This window comes from Blennius ocellaris (assembly GCF_963422515.1).
Source record: "Blennius ocellaris genome assembly, chromosome: 22".
Classification (NCBI taxonomy): domain Eukaryota; kingdom Metazoa; phylum Chordata; class Actinopteri; order Blenniiformes; family Blenniidae; genus Blennius; species Blennius ocellaris.
Window position 1 is genome coordinate 49,300 of NC_137671.1, and position 26,629 is coordinate 75,928.

At 44.8% G+C, this 26,629-nt stretch overlaps 1 protein-coding gene across 1 annotated transcript in view; it reads right to left on the reverse strand.

The window, feature by feature from the left end:
* caprin2 (caprin family member 2) overlaps positions 1-17,822 on the reverse strand; it is a gene marked incomplete at its 3' end in the record, with an annotated part of 32,788 nt that extends 14,966 nt beyond the window's left edge. The window contains exons 1-4 of the mRNA XM_080518502.1: positions 17,754-17,822; positions 995-1,296; positions 843-905; positions 670-756 (exon numbers count right to left, since the gene is read on the reverse strand). Coding sequence (XP_080374628.1) covers positions 670-756; positions 843-905; positions 995-1,288 — 444 coding nt within the window. The 5' untranslated portion in view covers positions 1,289-1,296; positions 17,754-17,822. The remainder of the gene's footprint in view (positions 1-669; positions 757-842; positions 906-994; positions 1,297-17,753) is intronic.
* Between the last annotated feature and the right edge of the window lie 8,807 nt (positions 17,823-26,629).

Genomic DNA, 26,629 nt, shown 5'->3' on the forward strand with positions numbered 1-26,629 from the left:
GAAGATGTTTGATAGACAAAGTAACACATGACCAACACTTCCTTTGTTCAAGCCATTTCTGCATCCACCCCCTTTAGTTTCTTATCATCATTTGGTCTCCTTTGTTCTCTGCTTTTCATCAGCAAGAACAAAGTAACCCACCTTTGTATTCAGCCGTTTCCTCTCCTCTTCAATACTGGCAGGTTTGTGGACTCCAGTAGTAGTAAACCACAGACTTTGCCCAACTTGCAGCAAAAATTCTAAATATAACATCTTTGAACACAAACCTACTGAGAATCCACATATATGATTCTAACCACAATAAAATGTAATGAAATACAATCCCGTTTACCAATTAAGAATTAGGACATTAATTACAAGTCAAGGGTCTGTGCCCACTCCACAGGGATTCCAAGTCCCAAGCTGGGAATCTGGAGCACTAAGCCCTCTTCTCCATGATCAAGCAGACCTGAGGAAATGCCAATACATTTCATTCCAAGGGTCCTGCTGTTGCAGTGTGGATCAGCGTTGGTCTAGTGTGGGAGCCCGTCTGCAGCCCTTCTCACGGGACATTTCGAGGAAAGCCTTTGTTTTGTTTTGTTTTTATGTGAAAATCAATCTAGAATAGTAAAGAGCAGGAAAAGGCCCGATGGAAGCCAAAATTAGCTTGAGATAACCAAAGGGGTTTACATTTTGAGTCAAGCCATCCAGGATTTTGTGCAACTCCCGCGCAAACGTAATGTTGTGCAGCACCTCTTCATATTTCTCCACAGCCACCTAAACCAAACAGACATGGGCACAGCATACAGCAGATGTTAACAATATGACTTACAGTTGAGATTTTGTGCCTTTTTCCACCTCACCAGTTGATCTTTGTTCAGGGCTTCTCCACGGCTCATCCTTTTCTTGTAGTCGTCCAGTTTTTGCTGGAGGGCACACAAGAAACCAAACATTTCCAAACCTCATTCAGAGGAGCGTTACGGTATTGGTGCACTTCATTCTACCAGCATCCTACCTTCTTTTTTTCCAAGTTGCGCACTTTGTGCTTAAGGCAGATAAGGCCATCCTCAATATACGAGTCATAGTCATAGTAGGCGGTGGAGACATCCAGGCAGAGGTGCTGGACACCGGGCCCTTCAGGGCCCCTCAGGTTCCTGTCTGGGCTCCGGTCAGGCTCCTCAGGTGAGGGCCCCTTGGACAGGCTCCAGTCTGGGCCCTCAACAGGCTCTTCCCATCTTAGCACTCCTTTCACAGACAGCCCAGCTGGAGGAGTGGATTCCAGTGAAGGTGAAGTGGACAACTGCACCATGTTGAGCTCTAAACTTTGAGGAACGGGGATACAGTATTCTCTTAACCGATGAGTCAAAGTTATACAACTTTTAACTTGAAGATTGAAGATCTCCAGTTATCCAGCTCTGTGTCTCATTGGTCCAGAAACCTTGTATTCAAAGTTTCCAGCTCCTCCTTGATTTTCCTTCATTAGAATATTGGATCCTTGAAGCTGCATGTGTGTGAGCTGGACTGGCTCCGCCCACACATGCCCATCTATGGGAAGAGGAGGAAAGTACTTCCTCTTGTGGTACCATGTGCCAGAGCAGAGGTGCCTAATTGTGGGAGTTGTCAAAGCAAGGGCCTACCTTGATTGTGATTGGCTGAACTCCAGATGACACTATATAGGGTTTGATTTCTGATTGGCTGCTTGGAGCAACACACTTTTTAAAACCTGAAACAAGCCAGGGAGAGAGAGGACACACTGTCTTCACTTCTAGGGTGTCGTTCCAGGTATGGAGACGATTAGTACTGCAGGAGAACCTTTACGAAGTCAATTTTGCATAATGTATACCATTAAAGATTTTTGATCCATCACAAACATGATCACATATACAGACAAATAAATTCAGAAAATAAAATAGCTTCCAAAATACCGATGATTGACAGAACCAAGGCCAGCCAATTTGGATTTTACGAATGGAATGCCAACAAAGTCAGAAACATTGGGGCATTGAGTAATATCTCTGATGCATTACTAAGATAAAGACATGCTGAAATGTTGATCTTCAAATATCAGACACATTTCCAGATCATCTCTTTGAGCGCAACTCTGAACACCAACTTGCTCCCAATGGATTGCTAGGCGCCTTGTATGTGAGCCACTTCCATTGGTGTGTGAATGCATCTTTGAATCAGTGAACGTGGTTGATGATGTAAAGCACTTTGGGACTGCTCACGCAGTGGAAAAGCACTATACAAATGACACCTCATGAGATGTGAGGGTGAATGGATTTCACAGGTGCAAACACATACAGGGCTCACTGGGGCACCGGTTCACCACTTTCATACATTTAACCTCACAAACAACAAGTAATCGGTAGCTTGTCCTCTGATGCGGGGGTGGGGACACACAGGCAGTATTGTGTCTGCTAAAACCAGTTGAAGTAGCAGCAGCTCTATGTAAGTGCAGTTCAAAGGTGTCATATCATGCAACGTTTCAATACTTTCACATGGTTCCTATTGGTCCACAAACATTGTATTCACTTTTATGCCCCCAAATCCAGCTTGTCCTTGACTTTCAGCCAGCTGAATATTTGAGCATTGAGCCTCATTCAAAATCTGTCGATTCCAGGGAGCTGGACTGGCTCCGCCCACATGCCCATCTTGGGAAGAGGAGGAAGCTCTTCCTCTCCTTATGCCATGTGCCATTGTTTACATTTTGTCACCAAGTTACGGAGAAATGGACTTCAAGCAAACCAAAAACAACCAGAATGTGACCAGAAGGACAAGCTCCTGAAGAAGTTACGACTTTGCTGCTGCCGCAGGACCTTTCAGAATGTTAATACAACATATTGTGTCTGAATATGTTCATCGGCTGCAGTAAATATTTTCTTTATGAGGAAATGTGTGTTTTAACAGCAAATACATAACTATTCAGACCAGCTTGAGTGACTCTGACCTTGTCTGACTATGTGCATTTCACACTGAGATTTCATCATTTAATGATCCTCTACTAATGATCATAATTCATAGTAGACAGGAGAATAGCCTGAGCCTCCATTTGAAAGTGATCTTTTTATTTCTTTCTATGATTAAATGGTGGCTCAGGATATTCTCCTGTCTGCTACTAATTATGATCATTAGTTGAATGTGGCTCGAATGATTGAATATTCAACCGGCTGAAAATCAAGGACAAGCTGGATTATGGGAAACAAACTTTGAATACAATATTTCTGGACCAAGACGAACCATGTGGAAGTGTTGAAAAGTTGTGCGATATGATTCCTTTAAAGTCAGTTCTGGTTTGTTCTGGTGTTCCTACCAGATGTTAAGATGAAGACAATAAGCAGTGAGTTTGATTATTAACTCAGTGTCTCTAATTTACCGTTTGAAAGGAGAAAAGTTGTGAAAGGCTGCACGTCAGTTGCAACTTTCTCCAGTGTACTTATTTTTAAATGCACAAACAGAAATGTGTTCAGAATTTTGTCAACGTATCCAGGATTGTTGATGTTTATAAATGATTTTGCACTTCTTTAAGGTTGCTTTCAAATCATTCTAAAATGCTTGGAAAGATGAATTGATGGGTTGTTTGAAATTATACCCGATATACCTTTACTTTTCTTAAACCCAGCCCATCATTTCCAGTAGACTAGCTGCAAAAAGCATTTATTTTCTAAAAGAGAATAATGAAGCTTCTGCTTGTATTTGTGTGCTAGTATGTTGATAAAAAGTCTTAAGTGCTCTCTATTCACCGGCTGTTTAAAAGAACTAGACGATTTTACCACGAGGGGACTCTCAATCTAAAAAAGGCAAGATTGTGGTGAATAAAAGTACTGCATTTAAATTACGTTGACAAATCAAAAAACAATGAAGAGCCTTGCCTACAAAATTGATCAGCAGCCAGTTTTCTGGCTCTTTGTTCTGCATCCGAGGATCAGGCCCGACTAGACGGACGACCCGGACCAACATGGGTTTCCAGTCCATCTCCTGGTTCCTGCCAGCACCACATTGGTGAAATCACTGACGTACCAAGTGACCATTAAAGCTTGGGCACCAGGGAATCCGGACACTCAAACTCTAGAAATTGAATACATCAAACTTTGGCTGCAGCTGTGACGTCACATGTGACTCACGAGCCCCTTGAGAACAATGAATGAAACACTTGACCCACCTCGCGCCTGTCAGTCCACCGGAATGTTTAGTTTGCAGAGGCCGAACCGGTGTCACTTCATGGCTTTATAATCTTTGCAAGCTGCACGCAAACCGTCCAGCACATCCGGTTCGCACACCTGCTGCTGACTGCGCCAGCGGCGCACGCTGAGCGCGGTGTGGCGCGGCAGTGCAGCGCAGCGTCGCGCGGCGCGGCAGCGCAGTGCGGCAGAATAGTGCAGCCCAGCGCCCGCTGAGCGCGGTGCGGCGCGGCAGTGCGGCGCAGCGCGGCAGAATAGTGCAGCGCAGCGCCCGCTGAGCGCGGTGCGGCGCGGCAGTGCGGCGCGGCAGTGCAGCGCAGCGCGGCAGAATAGTGCAGCGCAGCGCCCGCTGAGCGCGGTGCGGCGCGGCAGTGCAGCGCAGCGTCGCGCGGCGCAGCAGTCCAGCGCAGCGCCCGCTGAGCGCGGTGCGGCGCGGCAGTGCAGCGCACCGCGGCAGAATAGTGCAGCGCAGCGCCCGCTGAGCGCGGTGTGGCGCGGCAGTGCGGCGCGGCAGAACGGCGCGGCAGAGCAGCGCAGCTCGGCGGAGCGGTGCGGTGCCGTGCGGCGCGGCAGAATAGTGCTCTGAGTGAGCTCGATCTTATAGTGACGGTGCTGGGGAATTTAAAGGTCTCGAGTTTAATTTGAATGTAAACTTTAACACAAGTATGTCACTGATGGAGCCTCAACAGCAACAGGAAGCAAAACACACAGAAAGTTTGTATTTGGGCCTCACACACAAAGACACTTCTGCTCCCAGTCACCAAAACCTCCATTGAAACAAAATATCTGGTTAAATGATCTAATTATGTTTATTTACCAGGAGTCACAGTTGGAATCTCAAACACCACAAAGGCCATAATCATCAGTCACCATGAGAGGTCAGAATAAAATGATACATCCGTTGTTATTGTTGTTGTTCAGAGCAAAGGGAGCCGTGATTTTCTCCTATTTTCTTTGTGCAAAAAGCACTCCATGTTTCATTACTATTACTAAGTTACACAGTCACCAGGAAAGATGCGCTAATAACAGGAAGTTGTAAGTTCTATCCATTCATCCATCCATCTATCTATCTATCCATCTATCCACCTCCATCAGTGACGGCTGGTGATACATTTCATAGGTTGGCTCTTCATTATTATTCGAATACAGTCAATGTTAACTCCAGTGAAATACAGTACACATTACAACAATCGTGCATTTTTTAGACTGCGAGGCCTCAGTGATGAAATGTTCTCGTAAACAAATACAAGCAGAAGCTTCATGAGTCCCTTTTAGAAAAAAACAATGTTGCTGCTGGTTTACTGGAAATGCCAGTTACTCTGAGTTTAGCAAAAACAAATGGTATATCAGGTATATTTTCTAACAACACATCAATCCATCTTTCAAAACATTTTTTAATTCTTTGACAGAAACCTGTCCCAAAAACCCGATTCTGTGGCCGGGGATCGGGTCGACGTGGCCCCCGCCGTCGACTGCCACCCAATCCACACTGCACCCGATCCCTACGGGAGCCTCTGTGGGTGGTGGGCTCACAGCAGGACGAGGAGATGGGGCCCATGTCGTCCCTTCGGGCTGAGCCCGACCGGGTCCCACGGGCAAGGGCTCAGCCATCAGGCACTGGCCTACGAGCCTCAACCCCAGACCTGGCTCCAGGGTGGGGCCCCGGCTGTGCCTTACCGGGCGACGTCACTCTTCTCTTCAGTGCTTCATCCATAGGGGCTTGTTGAACTTCTTTATGTCTGACTCGTCACCAAGGACCTGCTTTGGCAGACCCTACTGGGGGATAAAGCCCCCTGACAACGTAGCTCCAAGGATCATTCAGGTACTGAAACTCCCCCACCACGGTTAGCTAGCAGTTCAAGGGGGAGGCTCAGTCACCAGGGAGGAGCTCGGAGTAGAGCCGCTACTCCTCCACATCCAGAGGAGCCAGCTGAGGTGCTCGGCCATCTGTTTGGGATGGACGCCTCCCCAGGGAGGTGTTCCGGACATGTCCCCCCAGTAGAAGGCCTCGGGACAGACCAAGGACATGCTGGAAGGACTATGTCTCTCTATGGCCTGGGAACCGGAAGAGCTGGAGGAAGTGTCAGGGGCGAGGGGAGTCTGGGCATCCCTGCTCCACCATGGATGGATGGATGGATGGATGGATGGATGGATGGATGGATGGATGGATGGAAGAAACCTCAAAAAAGAAGTGCAAAATAAAAAAAAATTTTAAGCCCTTAGATTTTCTATCATTGATAAGTATGATCATATCTAAACATTAACCAACCTGGACACATTTGATACATTCTGAACTAACTTCTGTTTGTGTGAACTGAATAATAGACTAAACTGGAGAATGTTGAACCTGCAGCTTTTCAAACAAACCTCTTGCTTTTTTGTACAACTATGTATGTTTTTTCTTGCTTCTATACCATTAATGATCTCATCTGCTTTATTTCTTCTGTTTTAGTGGTTAAGCACCTTGTGACACACACCTGTGAAATATAAATAACATTCTATTTTATTTGTATTTGAAATGTTCCCAACAGCTGTGAGCATCATTAGTCTGCTCACATTAAAAAATCCAGCACAGCATGACAAATCTACATATTTTATGTCAATGGTCCACAAAGATCTTCTTCTCTTGTGTCCATGTTGAGGAGTATCTGCTGCCCCCTGGTGTCCACACACCTCTTCTGAGAGTCGCTGCTGCCCCCTGGTGTCCACAGAAGGTACTGCAAGTACAAAGCCTCCATCATTGTGTCTGTGAGATGAAGTGAGGTCCATCATAGGCGATCAAAAATAGAAAGTTCATCACTCTGCTGCCTGCAGTCCACTTTTAGAAGAGCTGAATATTTAAAACATCTTCATTAGCTTCAGGCTGCCCCTTCCACTGCCTGATGAATAATCCAAGTTACGACTAACTCACTTAAGGACACAATTTAACATTAAATGCTTTCTCATTAATGCAGAGCTGCAGGAGCCAGTGGACCTGATGCTCTGCTCCACCAGGAAGAAACTCTGCTTCATCAGGAAGAAACTCTGCTCCATCAGGAAGAAACTCTGCTCCATCAGGAAGAAACTCTGCTTCATCAGGAAGAAACTCTGCTCCATCAGGAGGAAACTCTGCTTCATCAGGAAGAAACTCTGCTTCATCAGGAAGAAACTCTGCTCCATCAGGAGGAAACTCTGCTCCATCAGGAGGAAACTCTGCTCCACCAGGAAGAAACTCTGCTTCATCAGGAAGAAACTCTGTTTCATCAGGAAGAAACTCTGCTTCATCAGGAAGAAACTCTGCTCCATCAGGAAGAAACTCTGCTCCACCAGGAAGAAACTCTGCTTCATCAGGAAGAAACTCTGCTTCATCAGGAAGAAACTCTGCTCCATCAGGAGGAAACTCTGCTCCACCAGGAAGAAACTCTGCTTCATCAGGAAGAAACTCTGCTCCATCAGGAGGAAACTCTGCTTCATCAGGAAGAAACTCTGCTCCACCAGGAAGAAACTCTGCTTCATCAGGAAGAAACTCTGCTCCATCAGGAAGAAACTCTGCTCCACCAGGAAGAAACTCTGCTCCATCAGGAAGAAACTCTGCTTCATCAGGAAGAAACTCTGCTCCATCAGGAAGAAACTCTGCTTCATCAGGAAGAAACTCTGCTCCATCAGGAAGAAACTCTGCTCCATCAGGAAGAAAATCTGCTCCATCAGGAGGAAAATCTGCTCCATCAGGAGGAAAATCTGCTCCATCAGGAAGAAATTCCCTCCAGGAGGAGGTGTACCACCAGGAGGTGTATCCAGGAGCAGAGTGAAGATCCGAGCTCAAGATTACACACTAATACAGATTACACACTAATATAAATTACACACTAATACAGATTACACACCAATACAGATTACACACTAATACAAATTAAACACCAATACAGATTACACACTAATATAAATTACACACTAATACAAATTAAACACCAATACAGATTACACACTAATACAGATTACACACATCATCCAGATTACACATTTAATTATGTTTTTAATTTTTTTCAACATGAGACGCCTGGTCAATAAAGACAGAGCACAATGATCTGCCAATCTAATAACAATAATAATAATAATAATAATACTACTAATATTGAAACAAACTGATATTTCTACATTTCATTTAATTAAACACCCACCAATACCTGGAAATCCATGAATAAAGGAAAGGTTCAATTTAGTCATTCACCAATCATATTTGACAAATGATACGAATGTCATTTAAAATTCTCAGTTTGCAATCTGCGTCATTACTTCATGATGTAAGAGTAATCTATTACTGCAAGAGGAGGCAGAGGCAACAGAAACAGGTTGTTAGAGAGTTTTGGGACGGTATGGCTCGGTTGGTAGAGCGGTCGTCTCCCAATTGGAAGGTTGCAGGCTCAATCCCGCCTCTGCCTGCCCACATGCCAAAGTGTCCTTGGGCAAGACACTGAACCTTGAACTGCCTCTGTGAATGCAGTGTGAGAGTGAAAGGTAGGTGGTGCTCGGAGGGCTGATGGTGCAAAATGGCCACCTCGCTTCCGTCAGTCTCCTCAGGGCAGCTGTGGCTACTTATAATAGTGAAAAACCACATGATATAAAGCAAATCACTATCAAATCAGTTTATAAAGTGTTATAGAGAATCAGATCAGTGAATAAAACGCAGCAATGAGAAGGATCTGTAGCCATCAACAACAAATAACTAGTCATTATGATCGATGGCATGTTTAATTAGATATCTTGACAAAACCCAAACAAGTCAATCTGACAGAAAATAATGTCATTTCAGCATGAATAAGCAGATCTGAAGTGATGAAATATCTCCTTAACTGAACTTCATCTTTCAATTCACTTAAAATCTGTGAAAAGAAGGAAAAGTGGGAGTGAGCAGTGCTCCATGTTTCAGAGCCTTCAGCCATCCTGACAGTCAATTGGTTTACAATATGGCTGCTTCTTTTCAAGGCTGCATCACAAAAACCGTCATGTTTTCTTTTTACCAGAGGTCTGAAACTCTCCTGCAGTACCGCCACCACAGCAGTAGAGGGCAGTGCAGATCAAGAAAGAAAACCTTCTCCCTGCTCTGCAACTGATTGAATGTGGAGAATATGAAGCACGACTTCAAACAGAAAGACGAGTTCATCTCTACATCCATCCTCCACACCGCTTTATCAAGCCTAAGGTCAAAGGTCACTCGATCTGATCCCAGATGGCTGCGTGAAAGCAGGCTCACCTGGACAGGTGAGGTCCATCTCAGAGTGCCCTCACACACACACACACACACACACACACACACACACACACACCTGGAATCAAACCCAGGGTTGTGCGATGGTGCGGTGAGCCCGTTAACCACTGCACCATGAATCTTGAGTGATGGAATGACCTTCCAGGCAGATCGATGGGTTCAGAGGGTAAAAGTCATCATCTTTCTCTTCGTTCATTGAAAAGAGTGAAACGCAGCATTATGTGCTGAGAGACATCAGGCGCATCACGTGGGAAACAAATAGATTCCACTTCTCTTGCAGTGTGGTAATTAGGGATTTGTCAGGAAATCTGACCCTCTTAGGTAGAAATTACTTTGTATAATAAGAACGGCAGAGCACGGAAACTCGTCGCCACACATAATTTAGCTTGATTCTTTCTACATCAAAGAGAATGTGGCGGGGACGTGGGAAAGTGTTGGAGCAGCGAGGGGATATCAGCAGGAGGAAGGCTGCAGATGAGGAGGAGGAGGGTCGAGACGAGGAGGAAGACAAAAGGGGGGCGAAGCACAAATAAGTGTTCGTGCGACCGAGGGGATGGAGACAAGAAAAAAAAAAACAACACCTGAAATTGTAATAAAAGTCAGGGTTTTTTTTGACTTTGCATATAGATTGCCGTGGCATTTACAGCTGTCCAATTTAATTTGCCTTTAATTCTTCATGGCCGTGCAGGAGTCGGCCCCGGAGTGCTGACAGCCCTTTTCCCTACGCTGAGGTACGGCTCCGGGATCAATAATGTGTCCTTATGAGAAATTAGGTGTAATGCTATTGAGTATGCACTGGGTCCTGGGTGGGGGCGGGGCTAATGAAACGCCATTTCTGCCATTAGATAACGTTAGTTGGGACGGCGTGAGGAAGATGTATTTACTGCAGCCGGGAGGAGATGGATCTGCAGCCTAATCTGATCCAGCAAGACACACACACACACACACACACACACACACACACACACACACACACACACACACACACACACACACACACACACACACACACACACACACACACACACACACACACACACACACTTGTGCACATTTCAATGCAAAACACATTAAAAATTGAAATAACTTGGTTGTAATATCAAGTTGTCACAAATAAGCGGTTGAACACAAAAATGCCGCCTCATATTTTCCTGCTTCATCCATTTCTTAGTGTTTGTGTGAAGAGGAACTGTTGGGCGGCGCCATGTGTCACTGTCTTGAGTAGATGCTCACTTAACAAAAGATCAAAGTTCATTCATTCATTATTTCCATGTTACATCTAACCTGGAGACAACGGGAGCCGAAATCGAAGAAACCTAATGAACCTCAGAAACGCTGATGGAGCAAACGGCACCCGCACACACACACACACACACACACACACACACACACACACACACACACACACACACACACACACACACACACACACACACACGCACACACGCACTCACGCAGACAAGTGTCAAATTACAACGATATGTTCTCATAGGTTCTGGAAAATGTATTTCTATTATTTCAATGAAGTGAAATTTTAATGTGAAGTATTTTCAGGTTCTGGTTCCCTCATTATTTTCATAGTTTTAAAAGTTTATTTTCCCACATTGCTGCATTCCTGGTGAGTTCACTCACTCATCTTGTGCTACATTCTTTCATGAAGGAAAAGTGAAAATATTTTGGTTTTGGACATTTACATCCATTTGATGACATTTTTAGGAAAAGATCCGATTCAATCATGAGCTGCTGAGCTAAATATGATATTTTTAAAAGTGTATAAAATGAAAGACAAGCAGAGGAAACCTCAATCAAATATAAAAGAGTTGTAGAAAAACTACCCAGATAAGACCCAATGTGCTCACCATCATCCATGAGGAGCCTGTACAGGTGTGGAACAACACCAACACCTGGGCAGTTTGACCAGCAGCTGAGGTTTGAGCTGAACACGGAGGAGATTCTGAAGAAATGCCATCAAGGACAGTATCTCCTGCGGAAGCTCAACTCCCATGGTGTGAGGAAATCATCCTCACAACTTTTCACTACTCATCCATAGACAGCATCATCACCCTCTCCGTCACCTGCTGGTTCCACTGCACCTCCACACCCAGGAAAAGCAGCTGCTGGGTGTAGTCAGGACCTGCTCCAGGGTGATGGGGTTCCCTGTCAGAGGGGTAGGGGACCCTAGGACCTGCTCCAGGGTGATGGGGTTCCCTGTCAGAGGGGTAGGGGACCCTAGGACCTGCTCCAGGATGATGGGGTTCCCTGTCAGAGGGGTAGGGGACCCTAGGACCTGCTCCAGGATGATGGGGCTCCCTGTCAGAGGGGTAGGGGACCCTAGGACCTGCTCCAGGGTGATGGGGCTCCCTGTCAGAGGGGTAGGGGACCCTAGGACCTGCTCCAGGATGATGGGGCTCCCTGTCAGAGGGGTAGGGGACCCTAGGACCTGCTCCAGGATGATGGGGCTCCCTGTCAGAGGGGTAGGGGACCCTAGGACCTGCTCCAGGATGATGGGGTTCCCTGTCAGAGGGGTAGGGGACCCTAGGACCTGCTCCAGGGTGATGGGGCTCCCTGTCAGAGGGGTAGGGGACCCTAGGACCTGCTCCAGGATGATGGGGCTCCCTGTCAGAGGGGTAGGGGACCCTAGGACCTGCTCCAGGATCATGGGGTTCCCTGTCAGAGGGGTAGGGGACCCTAGGACCTGCTCCAGGATGATGGGGTTCCCTGTCAGAGCCTCTCCACTGTCTGTGAGCAACAGACTGTGAGGAAGGCCAGCAAGATCCTTCAGGACCGTCACTCCGGCTGGTCCCAGCACTCCAGTGGCTCCCTTCTGGACGTCTCCGCTGCCCAGCCGTTGGAAAGACAGAGGGACACATTTCTCCCCAGACCTCAGCCAAGGCTGCTACGTTGCTATTGATTCATCAATAATAAGTGAATCTACGATTCATTAAATCCTTTCCCTCAACAATGTCAGATCACTCAGTAAGCTTGGGTCCAGGTTGAAGCAGCATTCAGATGTCAGCATCAAAACACAGGCGGGCCTCGTCTCCTCAGTATCAAGCTGCAGGAATAATGAGAAGAACTAAGCTGAACGGAGGATAAATGAAGGCTGTTTGAAGGGAGCAGAGAAGAAGAAAGGCATTCAAAGACAGGCTCAGCAGGGGGCTGGCGTGTCGGGGTGTGGCTCCAGTGGAAACTCTCCTCTTTCACCGTGATTGGCAGCAGGATGATGATGGCTAATAAGCAGCAGGCTCACATTTGGAAAGATAAGATGAAATTTCCACCTGTGTCCAGGTGTTTTTGTAATTGGCCCAGCCAGCAGCCTGCGAGCGGCCGAGCCGAGCCGAGCCGAGCCTCCGGGGCTAACGGAGGACATTTCAGCTACACACCAGCCTGCTGAGATGAAGTAGTGGGGCCAGGCTCGGCTCAAACCACTTTCAAAATGCCACGGATCGCAGAGGGAAAGTCAGGAGACACGTCATCAGTGTGCGTGCTGGAGACGTTAGCAGCTTCTCTTCAAGTTCAAGATGAATTCAAACCACCAACAAACACATCTGGAAGTGACAGTCAGAGGACCTGCAGTGACTGATGATTACAGACCGTCCTCTTTAACCCCGACAACGCCTCAATTCCTCTATTTTCCACCACCATTTTGCCTGTTTTAGTGCAAACTGAACATTTGTGGGTGATTAAATCTCTCCACTGACAAACTTCTACTAATTCATGAATAGAAGGTATAAAGCACTGCTGTCTTCAGCACTGTAAAATACCACAATATAGCAAATACTGAAGAATAGTGTTAGGGTTAGGCTATAATAATCATCAGGTTTTAACTCTTCGAATGCCAGTTTGAAGACATACTATTATACAATTGTTGTCAATTCAATAATATATAGTTATTGTAGAAGCATGTCAAATAAATATGCATGCATCTGATGCTGTTTCACAATGATTTTAATGAGTCAATCATATCACTGTAGTTTTTATCAGTAATGTAAAGTATTTACTACACAAAACTAATGAGAAAGTCACTGATTCTAATGTGAAAACAAATTTTTTCATGAAATGATCAGCGATTAAACCATCACATTACACAACCCATAAAGCATCATTTCATCCTCCAGTGTGTGATTAGGGTGACTGAATATTTTATTTGCAACCTAAAATCTCACTGTCCACAAAGTGGGCCACAAACAGCAGATCAATGAGGACAAACAAATCCTGACAGGACTGACATGAGGATCAGGCTTCTAAAATGTGGATACATGTGAGGTTTGCTCTTTTCTGACTTTCCAGGCCTGGTTGAAGACCCCAGTCTGAGATTTCTGCTGCCTTGTATGGACACAAAAGGACTGTGCAGGTAAATCTGGCTTCGCTCAAGCAATACTGGTCATAAGGTCCAGACGGTCTGAACGCGGTCACTGACAGAGTGGCTGGATAAACTCTATTATTATTGAAATGTCACTGAATGAAAACAGTTGTGTTGAGTCTATACAGTGAAGTGTGGTTCTCCAGGTGTTGAGGCCGGTAGAGGAGTCTGCAGTCAGAGAGAAAATCCTGCCCTCACAGGTTCAAAGAGCAGGAAGAACCTGACACACCTCCACATGACTCGGCCTCAGCCGGCGTCGTCAAACAACACCTCAGCTTCACTACAAGGTCTGGGCCAAGCAGGGGGGGGGGCAGGACATAAAGGTGGATCTACAAAGAGCTGTGTTCCTCCTGGTGTGTTCAAGGCTCCAGGAACATGAGAGGCGGAGGGCGGCCGCGACGACACAATGAGGACAGGTCAGGTTTTCTCTCTCGTGCTGGTCTGGAGAAGCACCACTGCAGTTCGGTCGTGTACTAGTACACACAATACATGAGCACTTTAGCTGACTGCGACAGGAAGGACCACTGACACTCATCACAGGAGAAGATTGAAACTAGGCCTGGGCAATAAATGAAATACATAACATTTACCGATACCGACATTTACGCACACATTTTGCCCATGTCGGTATATTCGGTGTTTACACAAAAAAGAACCGTTGGTTTTGAGCGTGTGTTGGGAGCCTGTCCCTTTAAGACGCTGTACTGTGAGAGACGTGACTCCGCCCATCCAGTCTGCAACAACAATGTAGAGAGGAGGTGATGGAGGAGCTTCAGAAGTTGTAGCTGCTGAAGTGAACGGCTTTAGAAGCCATCGCAGCAAATCCTCCGTATTTAGACTCAGCGGGCAGAGTGACGTGAGCTGCGGGAATCTGCGCTTCCATCGGGCTGGATGTGAAAAGTCACTTTATACACTAAACATGTCACTTGTTTCAGGAGAATGAGGTTAGAAGGTTGTTTTCTTTTATATCCCTGTGGAGAAATCTCCAGTTTTCACGGTCTGATCCTCTTCGTCCGTCTCTTTTCAAGTCATCAGAGCTCCTCAGCTCTTCAATACATCTGAAGTGCTTACTTTGTGTTTTCTTCATTTATTTTCACACAGTGTCGTTTTACTGTCCTTTAAAGTGGCAATCAATAGGTCCAGGGAGTCATACTATCAATGTAACTGCTACATGTAGTGGTGCAGGGGGCGCCGTGGAGTCGTTATCATCCATTTATCGTTATCGAGGTGAACTTATCAATATATCCTCATATTGATTTGAGACCATATCGCCCAGCCCTAATTTAAAGTACAGTCTTCTTCACCTTACCATGGCTGGACTTGAGTTTATGACATCACAGCAGAGCGACATCACTGAAAGTTTAGGCTTTTTCAGTATTATGTACAAACTCTGCAGGAGTTATGGATATAAACCTGTCAGCTGTAACAGGATCAGAATATTTTGGTCAAACAAGTTTAGAGCCACTTGTATTATCTAAAAATAAATTCTGTGAAGACAGTCAGACAATAGAGCTGCATGACATCAGGTTAGGGTTATGAAAGATTTGTATTTGTGATAAATACAAACACTGAAGTACATGATCTTTGCCTTGAATTGACATTTTGCTGTCTTGCATCTCGTACCTCTGTTGTTGTTTTTTTTCACGTCAGTCTTGTTTTAGTCTGGAGCCCCTAGTGGCCAGAGAGAGAAAAAATAACATGTGAATGAGCTCGGCGCTTATTTTTCAACATTTGGGCTTTTTTTGTGCATTTCTGTCTGAATCAAATGCTGAAGAGCGTGAAAAAGCAACGATGGAAAACTGCTTCTACATTATAGATCTCACGCAGTTGACAGCGCAGCTCTGGAGCATCTCGAGAACTCCCAGCTCCGCAATTGTGGAGCTGAATTATCTCATTCCCTCGCTTTAGTAGTTGAAGGAGCGACTTATATTGTTCCCACATGTTATTTTTTTCTCTATAACCACTCTGGTGTTCGCTGTCGGTTTCAGAAAGCCAGTTCTCATCCGCCTTGTCGGTATCGATAACGCCATTGACAACTCCGCCCCCACCTGATGACGTCACTGGCCCCAGCCTGGCACCGCTCTGGTCCAACAAAGAGGTGGAGCTAGTGTAGAATGGTTTCGCCCCTGATTGGCCGCGGCTTTGGCAGTGGAAAGACAAAGAACTGTTGCTAAGTGTGGCCCTGGACCAGAACGAGAATCTGGCCCAAGATAGAACTCACACTCACACCTATTGATGGGGCCGATCTGATCCAGTATCGGTATCGGGTTCTGATCCCACACATTTTCTCAAACATGAAGGGAAACAGAGATATTTTGGTTTTTGTATTTGTTGGTCAAATTCTGTAAATTCCCCGCTAAATGTTTCAATATATTCATACTGAAAATTAGAGCAAACATGCAGTATTTCTGTAAACAAAACGATAAAACTTTGGCTCCAATGATTTTAAACTTACAGGTTAGTTCCAACATCTGATTCACATTAACGTGACAAAAGCAACATGGGATGCTTGTGTGCATCAGTCATATAAAGGAATGAGGACAGGAGGAAATCAATGTGAAACATGATAGAAAATGTGAAGAGGTTTGTTTTAAATTGAGGGAACAGGCATGCAGACACTGTCTGCCATATTGATGTCCCATTGATTCAGACTTTGTGTCTCACGATCGCCCCCCTCATCTCCTACAGAGCCACTTAATATGTCTGAGGGTCTTCCACACCTCTCATCTGTAAAGGAGCTGCAGATCTGAAGTCTGCCTGCTGGGACCGACTGGAAGCTCAGAGAAAGTCGGAGGCCTGAGAACTCGGATGAGAAGAAGCTTTGAAATTTCCCAACAGGGCTGCAGAATATAGCGCAAATTTATTTAACAAAGTTATTGCAATATCAACATGAGCAATATGCATATTGCAAAAGGCTGACTGAAGTCATGAATTCATACACTGCATGTCAAAATATTGGACCAATCAGATGAGTCCTGCTGCACTGGAGTCCCACCCACCAGGTAGCTGTGAGTGTGTTGATCACAGGAAGAGATGGAGACAAGCCAGCCAAGAAGAACAAAGACGTCGTGTGGCTAACAGCTAATGGCCACTAGACTCCACTGTAGAGTCACAGTACATCACAGCACATGTGATGACAATAACAAACAAAGTTGAACTTGTAAACAGGACCTCTGTCACGTGGAGCAGCTCTCACACACAATGGTCCTGTTTCCACCTGCAGAAACTCCCCGGACAAAAACAACCACACAGGAAGTTCCTGAAACAACGACACGTCAATCCAGCGTCTTTCAGTGTGTTGAAAGAAACGAAAACAAACACGCTGCTGAAAATGACACAAAGAAATGAACCACCATCCAGTGAGTTCATTTTCAAATCCTATTTTAATTGCAACACTGAATGGTATTATTACAAATAGCATGTTCACATGATGTGAAGTGGCCACACACACACACACACACACACACGCACGCACGCACGCACGCACGCACGCACGCACACACACGCGCGGGGGGGACGAGGCTGGCTCTAATTGGTCCTGGGGGAGATTGGCAGGGTGAGCGGAGCACCAATGAAGCCAGATCCTTTGGAGACCACCAACAGGAGGGGAGTGGGAGACAGAAAAGAGCCGCCGCTCCACAAGTAGAGAGGGAAGCACAGCAGAAGAGGAGAGGAGGCAGATAAAAGGCACTGAGTGCTCTGCTAACTGCTAGCTTCATTGATATCGTGCGCTCACTTGACGTGCAAAGCACTTTCCTGCAGAAAGCCCAATAAAGTCCATTAATTTAAAGCAATCCAGGCAAGTCTTCACAATGAGTCCACACTTCAGTTCCTTTCCCTTCAGTTGATCTGTACTCATCCTGCTGCCTGCTTGCACTCCTCCAATGTCCCTGAGGACCCAGGAAATAGATGCAGAAAGAGGCAGCATGGAGACGGAGGCTCCTCTTAAAGAGGATGAAAGGAATATGTGATCAGAGGGTCTAACCTGAAGCCAACACCTTTGTCTTTCGCCCCTTCAGCAGTTTCTGCACCCGGCGAAGCTGCAGGTCGTTATCATGGCGCCGGCGGTTGTCTTGGATACGATGCGACACGTCCGTCACGGCGCTCACGGCCCCTGCAACAATCACACACAGTCACACTCATCAATAAAATTAACGTTAGACTTTATACCAGATACCACCATACTGCAGCCCAGCTGCCACAAACTGCTGCAACCCACCCAAGCAACCCTGTGTTCCACCAACGTCACCTGGTGCTGCAACCCAACACTGTGACAGGATGCTTCACTGGGAAGCTGCAACCGAACTCTCCACACTGCCGCGGCCTTCAGAGGCCTGTTGTTGTTTCCAGATACTCTGTGTAAAACAACACTTTGGTGTGATTGTTAATGTTGCTCTCATCTCAAACTTTCACAAGTTTCTCAACCTAAACCTGCATCACATCCTGTCTCTAAACAATTAACGTCTGTTAAAATGGCTCAAAGAACTAAAAAGATGAAGCATACTACATCGAAACTTCAAATACACTGTAAAAAAATAATGGTCACAGTCAACATGCAAAAAATAGTGTTGTAGGATATGAAAGAATGTATAATAAAATTATTCATCTTCATACAGGCAAACATCAAATGTAACACTTTAAATGGAGTTTAAATGAAGTCAGTCAGTACAGATGCAAAATGTTAGCATGACAAGTTAGCCCAGATATCATGAATCTGTTCCGCCAGTCAGTGTGATTTCCCCCGGAAACACACACTTTTAAAGAATCCTCAGAATTGACTGGATTATGTATAAAACATTCATATTTGCAGCTATGAGAGTGTTCATCACATCCACTTGTTTCCTGTGGACAGGGTCAGGGACATTCAACACTTCACTGTCATGTTTTCTCACTGCCTGTCATCTGCTGAAAAAGAAACAAGTTTATCTTTATTAAGAACTTTTTTGTTGTGTTATAAACTAAAAAGATCAAATACAAATGATTGTATTCTTTTCAGCATGACGTGTGTTGTACTGACTTGTAAAGAATTACATTCCAGTTGTCACTATGAGGATAAAGCCCTCTTGAAAAGTGCACTTTGTGTCAAACACAGTGTACCTAAAGTTTCCCAGGTAAACAGACAGACAGGCCAGAATGGGAGTTGTGAAGCCTCCCTCAGCACTGCGGCCTGATTTTGCCTGATTCCATCAGTGAGCTCCTGCAGAGAGTTTAACTGAGCCGTGCAAATTAAAAGCTCCACACAGCCCTGATTGGGCCCGATAGTCTGCTGAACAGGCCGTCCAGTCCATGTTCAGTCTGAATGTGTTTGTAGGGGCGTCCAACATGGTGGTAATAATTAGAGGGATGCTGGTCTGCACCACAGGAGCTCTTGTAGCCCATAATGCATTGCCCCCCTGCAAATCAGCTGAGCTGTCAGTCTGTAATTGTATGCAAACAACAGCAGCTTCCAACAAGCACAGCTCATTTGGTTGAATAAACCTATTTCCTCCAAAGTGTTTACATACGATCAGCCGCTCCGCGCTCCCAGCCCGACAACACCCAGCTGATACTCACTAAAGGTTGGTACATGAAAACCAGCACTGTACTTCGTCTGCTGGCGTTACAGGGAACCAAAGAAGATTTCAATCACACACGTTTTCACATCCGTCTAGAGAATCTAGAATACATCTCATTTCTTCATCAATTGAAAGAAAACGTTGAAAACACACAATCAGGTTTGGATTGAATCGTACTGTTCCTATGAACTAACCCTAACCTGACAGGAGTGGACATGAGAACATGTCGTATGATGTGAAGCAGTACTCATGGCTCACTTCACATTGAAAATGCAGGGCGTTCATGTCTTTGTGCTTTGAAATGAAATGTATTAGAAACTCAACCAGGGCTGTTTGTGAAGGGATCACACCAATGTTTTTGAAAACATTTTGTAAGTGTAAAATTCTGTCATTTTGTTTTGGAAATGTATTTTTGAATCTTTTGTCACTATATAATTTGATTCGTCTCACGGTTTTAGTGGAGTCCAGAGTAAAATATCTATAAAGTTGTTATTTTAGTAACATAATCTGTTGACAGTGAAGTTTTGACCTTTAAGAAACATGATGAAACTTCAAGCAGGAGTTGATTTTTCTACTTCATTGGAGAAGAAATGTGGTGAAAAGGCTGTTCACTGCTCAGACCACAACTGGTACATTTCATCAGTTTGTATTGAAACACACTTTCCAAGTGTTTACACTATAGAGCCGTGCTTCATCAAAACTCTAGTTTATATTGCATTTATACATTTAAAAATGACAGTTGAGATGTTATGACCGTGTTTATCTGTTGAATGATTTTTCACTGTTAAAAGTGTACTGAGTACTGAACCGTCAGTGTGACATCAGAGACAAGAGCAACATTGAAATGTTTCACACATCACAATGTCCAGGTTCCCAGGCTGCAGACCCCGATTCAGTGTATCGCCATCCAGACATGCTCTACACTTTACCACATGAACACAGCCTCCCAACAAACAGCTGGAAATCATGGAGCCCAAGGAACCTGGAATGGAGGACCATCAGCCTGAGGAGCATCGACATTCAAACAGCCAAATCACCCTCTCATCAGTGAGTGTCTGCGGGAAGAACTGCTGTAAACATTTAGGAGTACATCATTAACATGTTCAAAATAACAACAAACACATTCTAAATTCAGGCTCAACTTTTCTCCTTTTGTTGTGCAGAAACTCAGCGGATGAACTTGATCCTCTGGGCGACTTGTCGACACTAAAATAATCACAGCCTAATTGGCTCGCTTAACTTCACAACATTTACAATGTAAACCCAACAAGGCCTCCATGTAGACTTCTTCCCTTTGTTGTACGTGTTTGGAATCTATTTTCTGTTTCCTGCTTTAGAAAAACAACAACTCCTAATTACAGTATTCTTGTGCTGAGTTCTGGCTCAGCCATTAATAATACATCCAGCCCATTAGACATTCACAAGACATCTTCCACTGCTCACAGCTCCTCCTTTCATTTATGCTGGGTTTAAATAGTGTTTGACCACGGGATGGCACAGTTAACGTCCACTGTTAAACCTCTGACAGGCGTTGTGCCGCTCGGGTCACTCCTGGTTAGAGTTACTGCTGCTCAGACGGGCCGGACCGCCAGAGTCCAGGCCGGACCAGGAAGACTGCTCCACTCTGCAATTACAACCATTACATCCAGGAGCATGCAGTGTGTGTGTGTGTGTGTGTGTGTGTGTGTGTGTGTGTGTGTGTGTGTGTGTGTGTGTGTGTGTGTGTGTGTGTGTGTGCAAACCAACAACAGAAAAAAATCCTCCTGTGATTCCATCTGCTCACTCACACACACACACACACACACACACACTCACTCACACACACACACACACACACACACACACACACACACACACACACACACACACACACACACACACACACACACACACACTATTTAAAGGAGCTCTAATGAGAGGAGGAAGGAGCGATGGAGGCTACAGTCAGATGTACCTTCATCTTACAGTCAGAGGCTGTTTTAATTTGTAAGCAAAGGCAGCACAGCCGCAATCACATTTTAATTGATACACATAAATAATTCCTTGTGTACATTTGAGCCCGAATCACATTTGCTGTTTATCTGATGGTTGAAATTAGTCATTATCGGGATCTGTGTTGATGTTGAAGATTTTATTTATTAATATCGCTCAAGCTTAATATTCTCTGATCTGCTCCCAATTAATTATGTCAAAATCCACATCAAACTAGAACTTACATGCATATTAAGTTTGGCCTGCCTTTCATTCCTCCACCAGCCTGTTGCTGCCGGGACAATAACAACAAATGGGGAACGAAAGGGAAAGTAAGCCTTTTCCTTTGTTCTGAAAAAAAGATGATGACTTGTGGAGTCATGAAAGGTTTTCATGTTGCTTTCCTCTCAACCCAGATTCACCACAACAGCCTCAAAACCACTGGAGGTCAAATGTAAAGTAGAAGAAGAGCAGTGAGGAAGTTCATCCTGAAACGTTTCTGCTGGAACCAAGTGAAACTGAGTGAACACAGGAACCCTAACCCACTGCTTCTAGAGTCTGATGAATCCATGTCATAGAATCTCACCAAGTCAGCATAACCCAGTCAGCATTATCAGCCATTACATCATCTTTTTTCTGCAGATGACCATCTTTGCCATCCACACCTCAAAGCCGAGTCGGGGTTTTAGGATTTCTCCACTCTGGGACCCTTGTTCAACTTTACTGGTGCCTAAAATGCTGCCGTGTGGATGATTGGCCCAAAATGGTGCATTAATGTGAAACGACTTAGTGTTTTATTAAACAATTTATGTACAGCACTTTGGTTCAGTTCAGGCGCGCTGGTTTTAAAGTGCTTTACACATTTGAGGTGAGTGTCGTCACAAGGAGGCACATTTCTCTTTATCTGGCTGGTTTTTAACACGTGAGTAGAAAAAGTAGTCACTGGAGATCTGCTGAAAGTCGGGGTGGTCGGGACTGGAATTAGCAGCCATGTCCTGCAGGAAGTGTTTATACCTGTCAGGTAATGAAACACAGCTCATGACATGGAAACCATGGAAGAGTGCAGTGAAACAAAGAGAAATGAGACAAAAGCTGAGTGCAGGACAAATCTGGCAGCGTGTGAAAACAGAGACATGTTGAGGCAGTGAGGAGGAGAGCCGCTCTGCCTTTATTCTTCATGGTAACATGAGATTCCGTCATGAAAGTTCATCTGTCACTCAAAGTTACATGTTTTATTCTCTAGATTGCAATTTGTCTGAAGCCTCATGCGTCAGTCTGACAAGAAACGCTGTGACAGGAGGACACGTTTAGACATTTCACTGGATTTTTGCTTTGAAAGTGCACTTCAAAACAGTTTGAGGTTTACTTTGAATGTAAAGTGTTTCGAACATGTCTCTTCACTATAATAAAGGTAAGCAGAGTGATTCTGAGGTTACCATGTTGGTCCTCAACTCTCAGCATGCCCTGTACATCACAGCAGTCTCACTGAAACAGGCTGGTCTGAAGTAACAGAAAGGTGAAGTGACCTTGAAGTGCATCGACGGTTCACATTGATCGCTGCTCATCTGTCGCTTTCTTTGTCGACTTCGGGCTGCTTTTAGAGACTCGGTGGTGCCACTGAGGCAGGACCATGGTTCTACCTTACTGCTCAAATGTGGTGCATCCCAGTGCAGTGCAGAGCCCTGCAAGGATGATGCTACATGCTAAAGGCTAACCTCCAGGGTCCTGCAGGGACAATGCTACATGCTACAGGCTAACCTCTAACATCTAGACTGCAGGGACAATGCTACATGCTAACCTCCAAGGGATGGAGGTTAGCAAAGGAGGATGAAGAGGGTGAAAGCTCCTGCAGACTGTACCCACACTGTGCAGCATAAACTATGCCATGGCGTGTCAACAAGACGATGAAACAACCCGTGAGCACACAACAACAACACATCCTAAACAGAAACATGAACGGAGCCTCGTCGGTGTGGCATTTATGTGCTTGGAAAGAAATCCCCGAAAGCATCCACTAGCATTTTACGTTTGCATTTACTGTTACCGTCGTTATTTTCCAACAAAACACCCCATGTATGAAACAAGCAGCAGCTACGATTGCCGCAAATATCTGACACTGTCTGATAGCGATCGCAGGCTTATGACCAGCACGTCAGCCGACCTTGACCCAGGCTCATGGTGCAACGTACGACCACCGATAAGAGCCACGACCAAAGATTTTGCCATGACTCTCCCACGATTGCAGTCTTTGTTCTGCGACAGGCCAAAATCGTACAGTGTGTAGGAGGCTTGAGGGAAGGAGGAGAGAGACTGAGAGAGGAAATGAAACTCAGTCTGCAGTGCGACACCAGTCGCCGCTGGTCTTCACACCATATATATGGACAGTTAACTTCATGTTGAACTTTATTTAAGCTATCGCTTTCATTCTGTGTTGGGCAATGTCAAAACATTTCCACAGGGATAAACAAAGTACTCTGGTTGTGGGAGGGGTTTGGATGAAGGAGAGACAAAGAAGAGAAAGAGGGGGGTGGTCGTGGTATGGGGGCTAGCTCTTGTAGTGGATGACTTATTTTTCAATGAAACTAAACAAGTTCCAGTTAATTATTCTTCAATTAAGAGACATTTAAAGACAGAAATAATTTCACAACTTCTTCTTCTTGTCTCATCTTGTAATAACAAATACATTACAGGCATTATTAACGATAGATACCCTCATCCCTATTAAGGAGCAGAGAGGAAAATCTAATTAACGTGGCTGTGTAACAAAAAGGGAACAATCTAATGAGCATTATTAAAGCACATTTCAAATAATGTAAACGGAACTGTCTCATTTAGCTGCCCTTTCCCGCTCATTAGCAGCAGAGCAAAGAAGAGATAATGAGACAATAACGGGCTGTGAACCACATTCACAGACGTTCTTATGAAGGGTGCAGCTTGAGAAAGCTGTGGAGAGATGTGCTGCATGCCTGTGGAAGGCGAAGACGACGTGAGGCTTCCTCCTCTTCTCCTCTCACTCACTCACTGCTGGCAGACGTGTCAGGTCATTTAGGCGTTTGCACATCAGTGCACGTCAGTAAATAGAAAAAATGGAGATGAAAGAAATATTTGACTAATTACTTTGCTTCCATTACATGCATTAAGGATTACAATTTGTAATCAAGAGACAACAGGCACTGGCAGGCTTCTGCACGGGTTAGTGAACAAGGCAGGGGCTTCTGGGTAATTACTCAACTTTAATAAGTTAAAAGGAAAAGAAAATACCCGAAACTTAGATATCGTAAATGCAGAAAGCCAATGATATCTACATCTGAACTGGTGAGACAAGGAATAAAGAAAACCAGTAAGTAAACCGTAAGGTTTTGGTCAAAGACTAGAAAGACATATTGAACCTGGACAGGTGGACGGACAAACACAAATATACAGACTGTCAAAGCTTCAGCAAACTTCACAAGAAGCAGGGACTTCTTTCTCTCCAGGGCCTGTGAGAACAAAACATCATTTTGATCTTGTAAGGTGTCACCATATATGTACTTGTACGTAAAGATTTCACACTACATTATTATTGCTAGACTTACTATTACTGTGAGCAAAAATTGCTGAATTGTCGAAAGTGTGCTAATGTGGAGCTACACAAAGCAAGGAGGCAGAAACAGAGTAAACAGCTTCCACAACCACACACAATCACCCACTCTCATACTGAATACACACAGGCAGTTTGGGGTTCCGTGTCTTGCTCAAAGATACTGGGCATGCAGAGATGGGAATCAAACCTGCAACCTTCCGATTGGGAGATGACCACTCTATCAACCGAGCTAGGCTGCCCCAGTTTAATTTAACCAAGTAAAAGACTAAAGTTACTCTACCAAAAGAAATATTTAAAATGTACTACCCACAAAATGTCTCGTTTCTGCACCGAGGCTAAACCAGCACGCTAAAACAAGACCATCACCACTCATTTCCAACCCACACTTTCCCAAATCCATCACACCAAAGTTGATATGGTAACAAATCAACCAGAATTTGTAGCCATCAATCTGTGTTTTTGTTTTGTGACTGACGTCCTCTTGGGTGACCTGCCACTGGGGTTTCCGAGATATCAAAGATGGTGTTGCAGCAGCTTCAGCTAAAATATTAACATTTGACCAATTCAGTCCAAAACAAAGCCAGAATATCTCAAAGAAAGAGTCTTCAAGCTTGAATATAGTCTGAAATGTTGTGAAACTGATCGTTGATGCCAATGGAGATCTCGCCAGATGAGTGTACCAACGGCATCGTCCTTCAGGAATCTTTGGGCGTTTCTGTGATGCAAAGATGGCAATCAACTCGAATATCTTTGTCAAAATATAAATGCTGGAAATACGTGCTTGTCTGAGTGTAATGACGAATTCCATTCAGAAAGGTTGGGACAACACATTAGAGATGTCAATCAACAACTCAAACTAGCTCCTAAAAGTTGTATTTGACCCATGTGGATTCTGGCAGAGGAGCTTGAAACAACTTGTGGGAGTTCCGTGAACTCCAACATTCTCACAGGCCTTGAAAAACAAAAAGTTCTCAATTGTCGCACGACCATCCTGTCAGAACTATTTTCTCCATGAGGGTTCGAGAACTGTTGTCTGACTTGCAGTTTGCAGAGGACATGGCGTCAGAGAATCGCAATCCTTCCACTGCGGGCACTTTTTCTGGTTCCCACTGATGACAGAGAGAAAAACGTTTCTATTGAGTCTCCTGAGGCCTTCACACACACAGGACTTCAGAGGTCACCAGGCCCAGCCAGGACTTGGACTCATTAGTTTCTCGCTACAAGGTGAGTGCTAACCACTTCACAATCTATGATGAGTGACCCCCTCTAAAGTCACACATTATCCACTTTGTGGTCTATTCAGGCAATAACAGTGAAAATCAGATCAATTTCCACCAACTGTACGACATGTCCTTCTCAGACACCTTCAATAATACCAATCAAGGGCATTAATTGCAACAGTAATGGAAATGGTCTTATTTCAGGGGCTATTGGACCGACTTGGGGGTCATTTGTCCAAGTCTGCCATGCTTGATATACCGTCAATGAAAGACCCCTCAAGTCCTCTCTGGATGATGGCATTAGTCCGAGGTCGTCCTGAATGGATAAAGCCCTAATTATGAAGAATAAACCCCACAAACATAATTATCCACTCAGTTTTTCCTCCGAATTTGGAACTAGAGTGAGTAGAGACGTAGACTGTAGAAAGTCCAGTGAACATTCATCTCGTCCATTCGCCCATCATGAAGATCCTTCAAGTCGTGTTGAGTGAGGTTTTCTCTGACTTTCCAAAGACTTCATCATTTTCCCTTT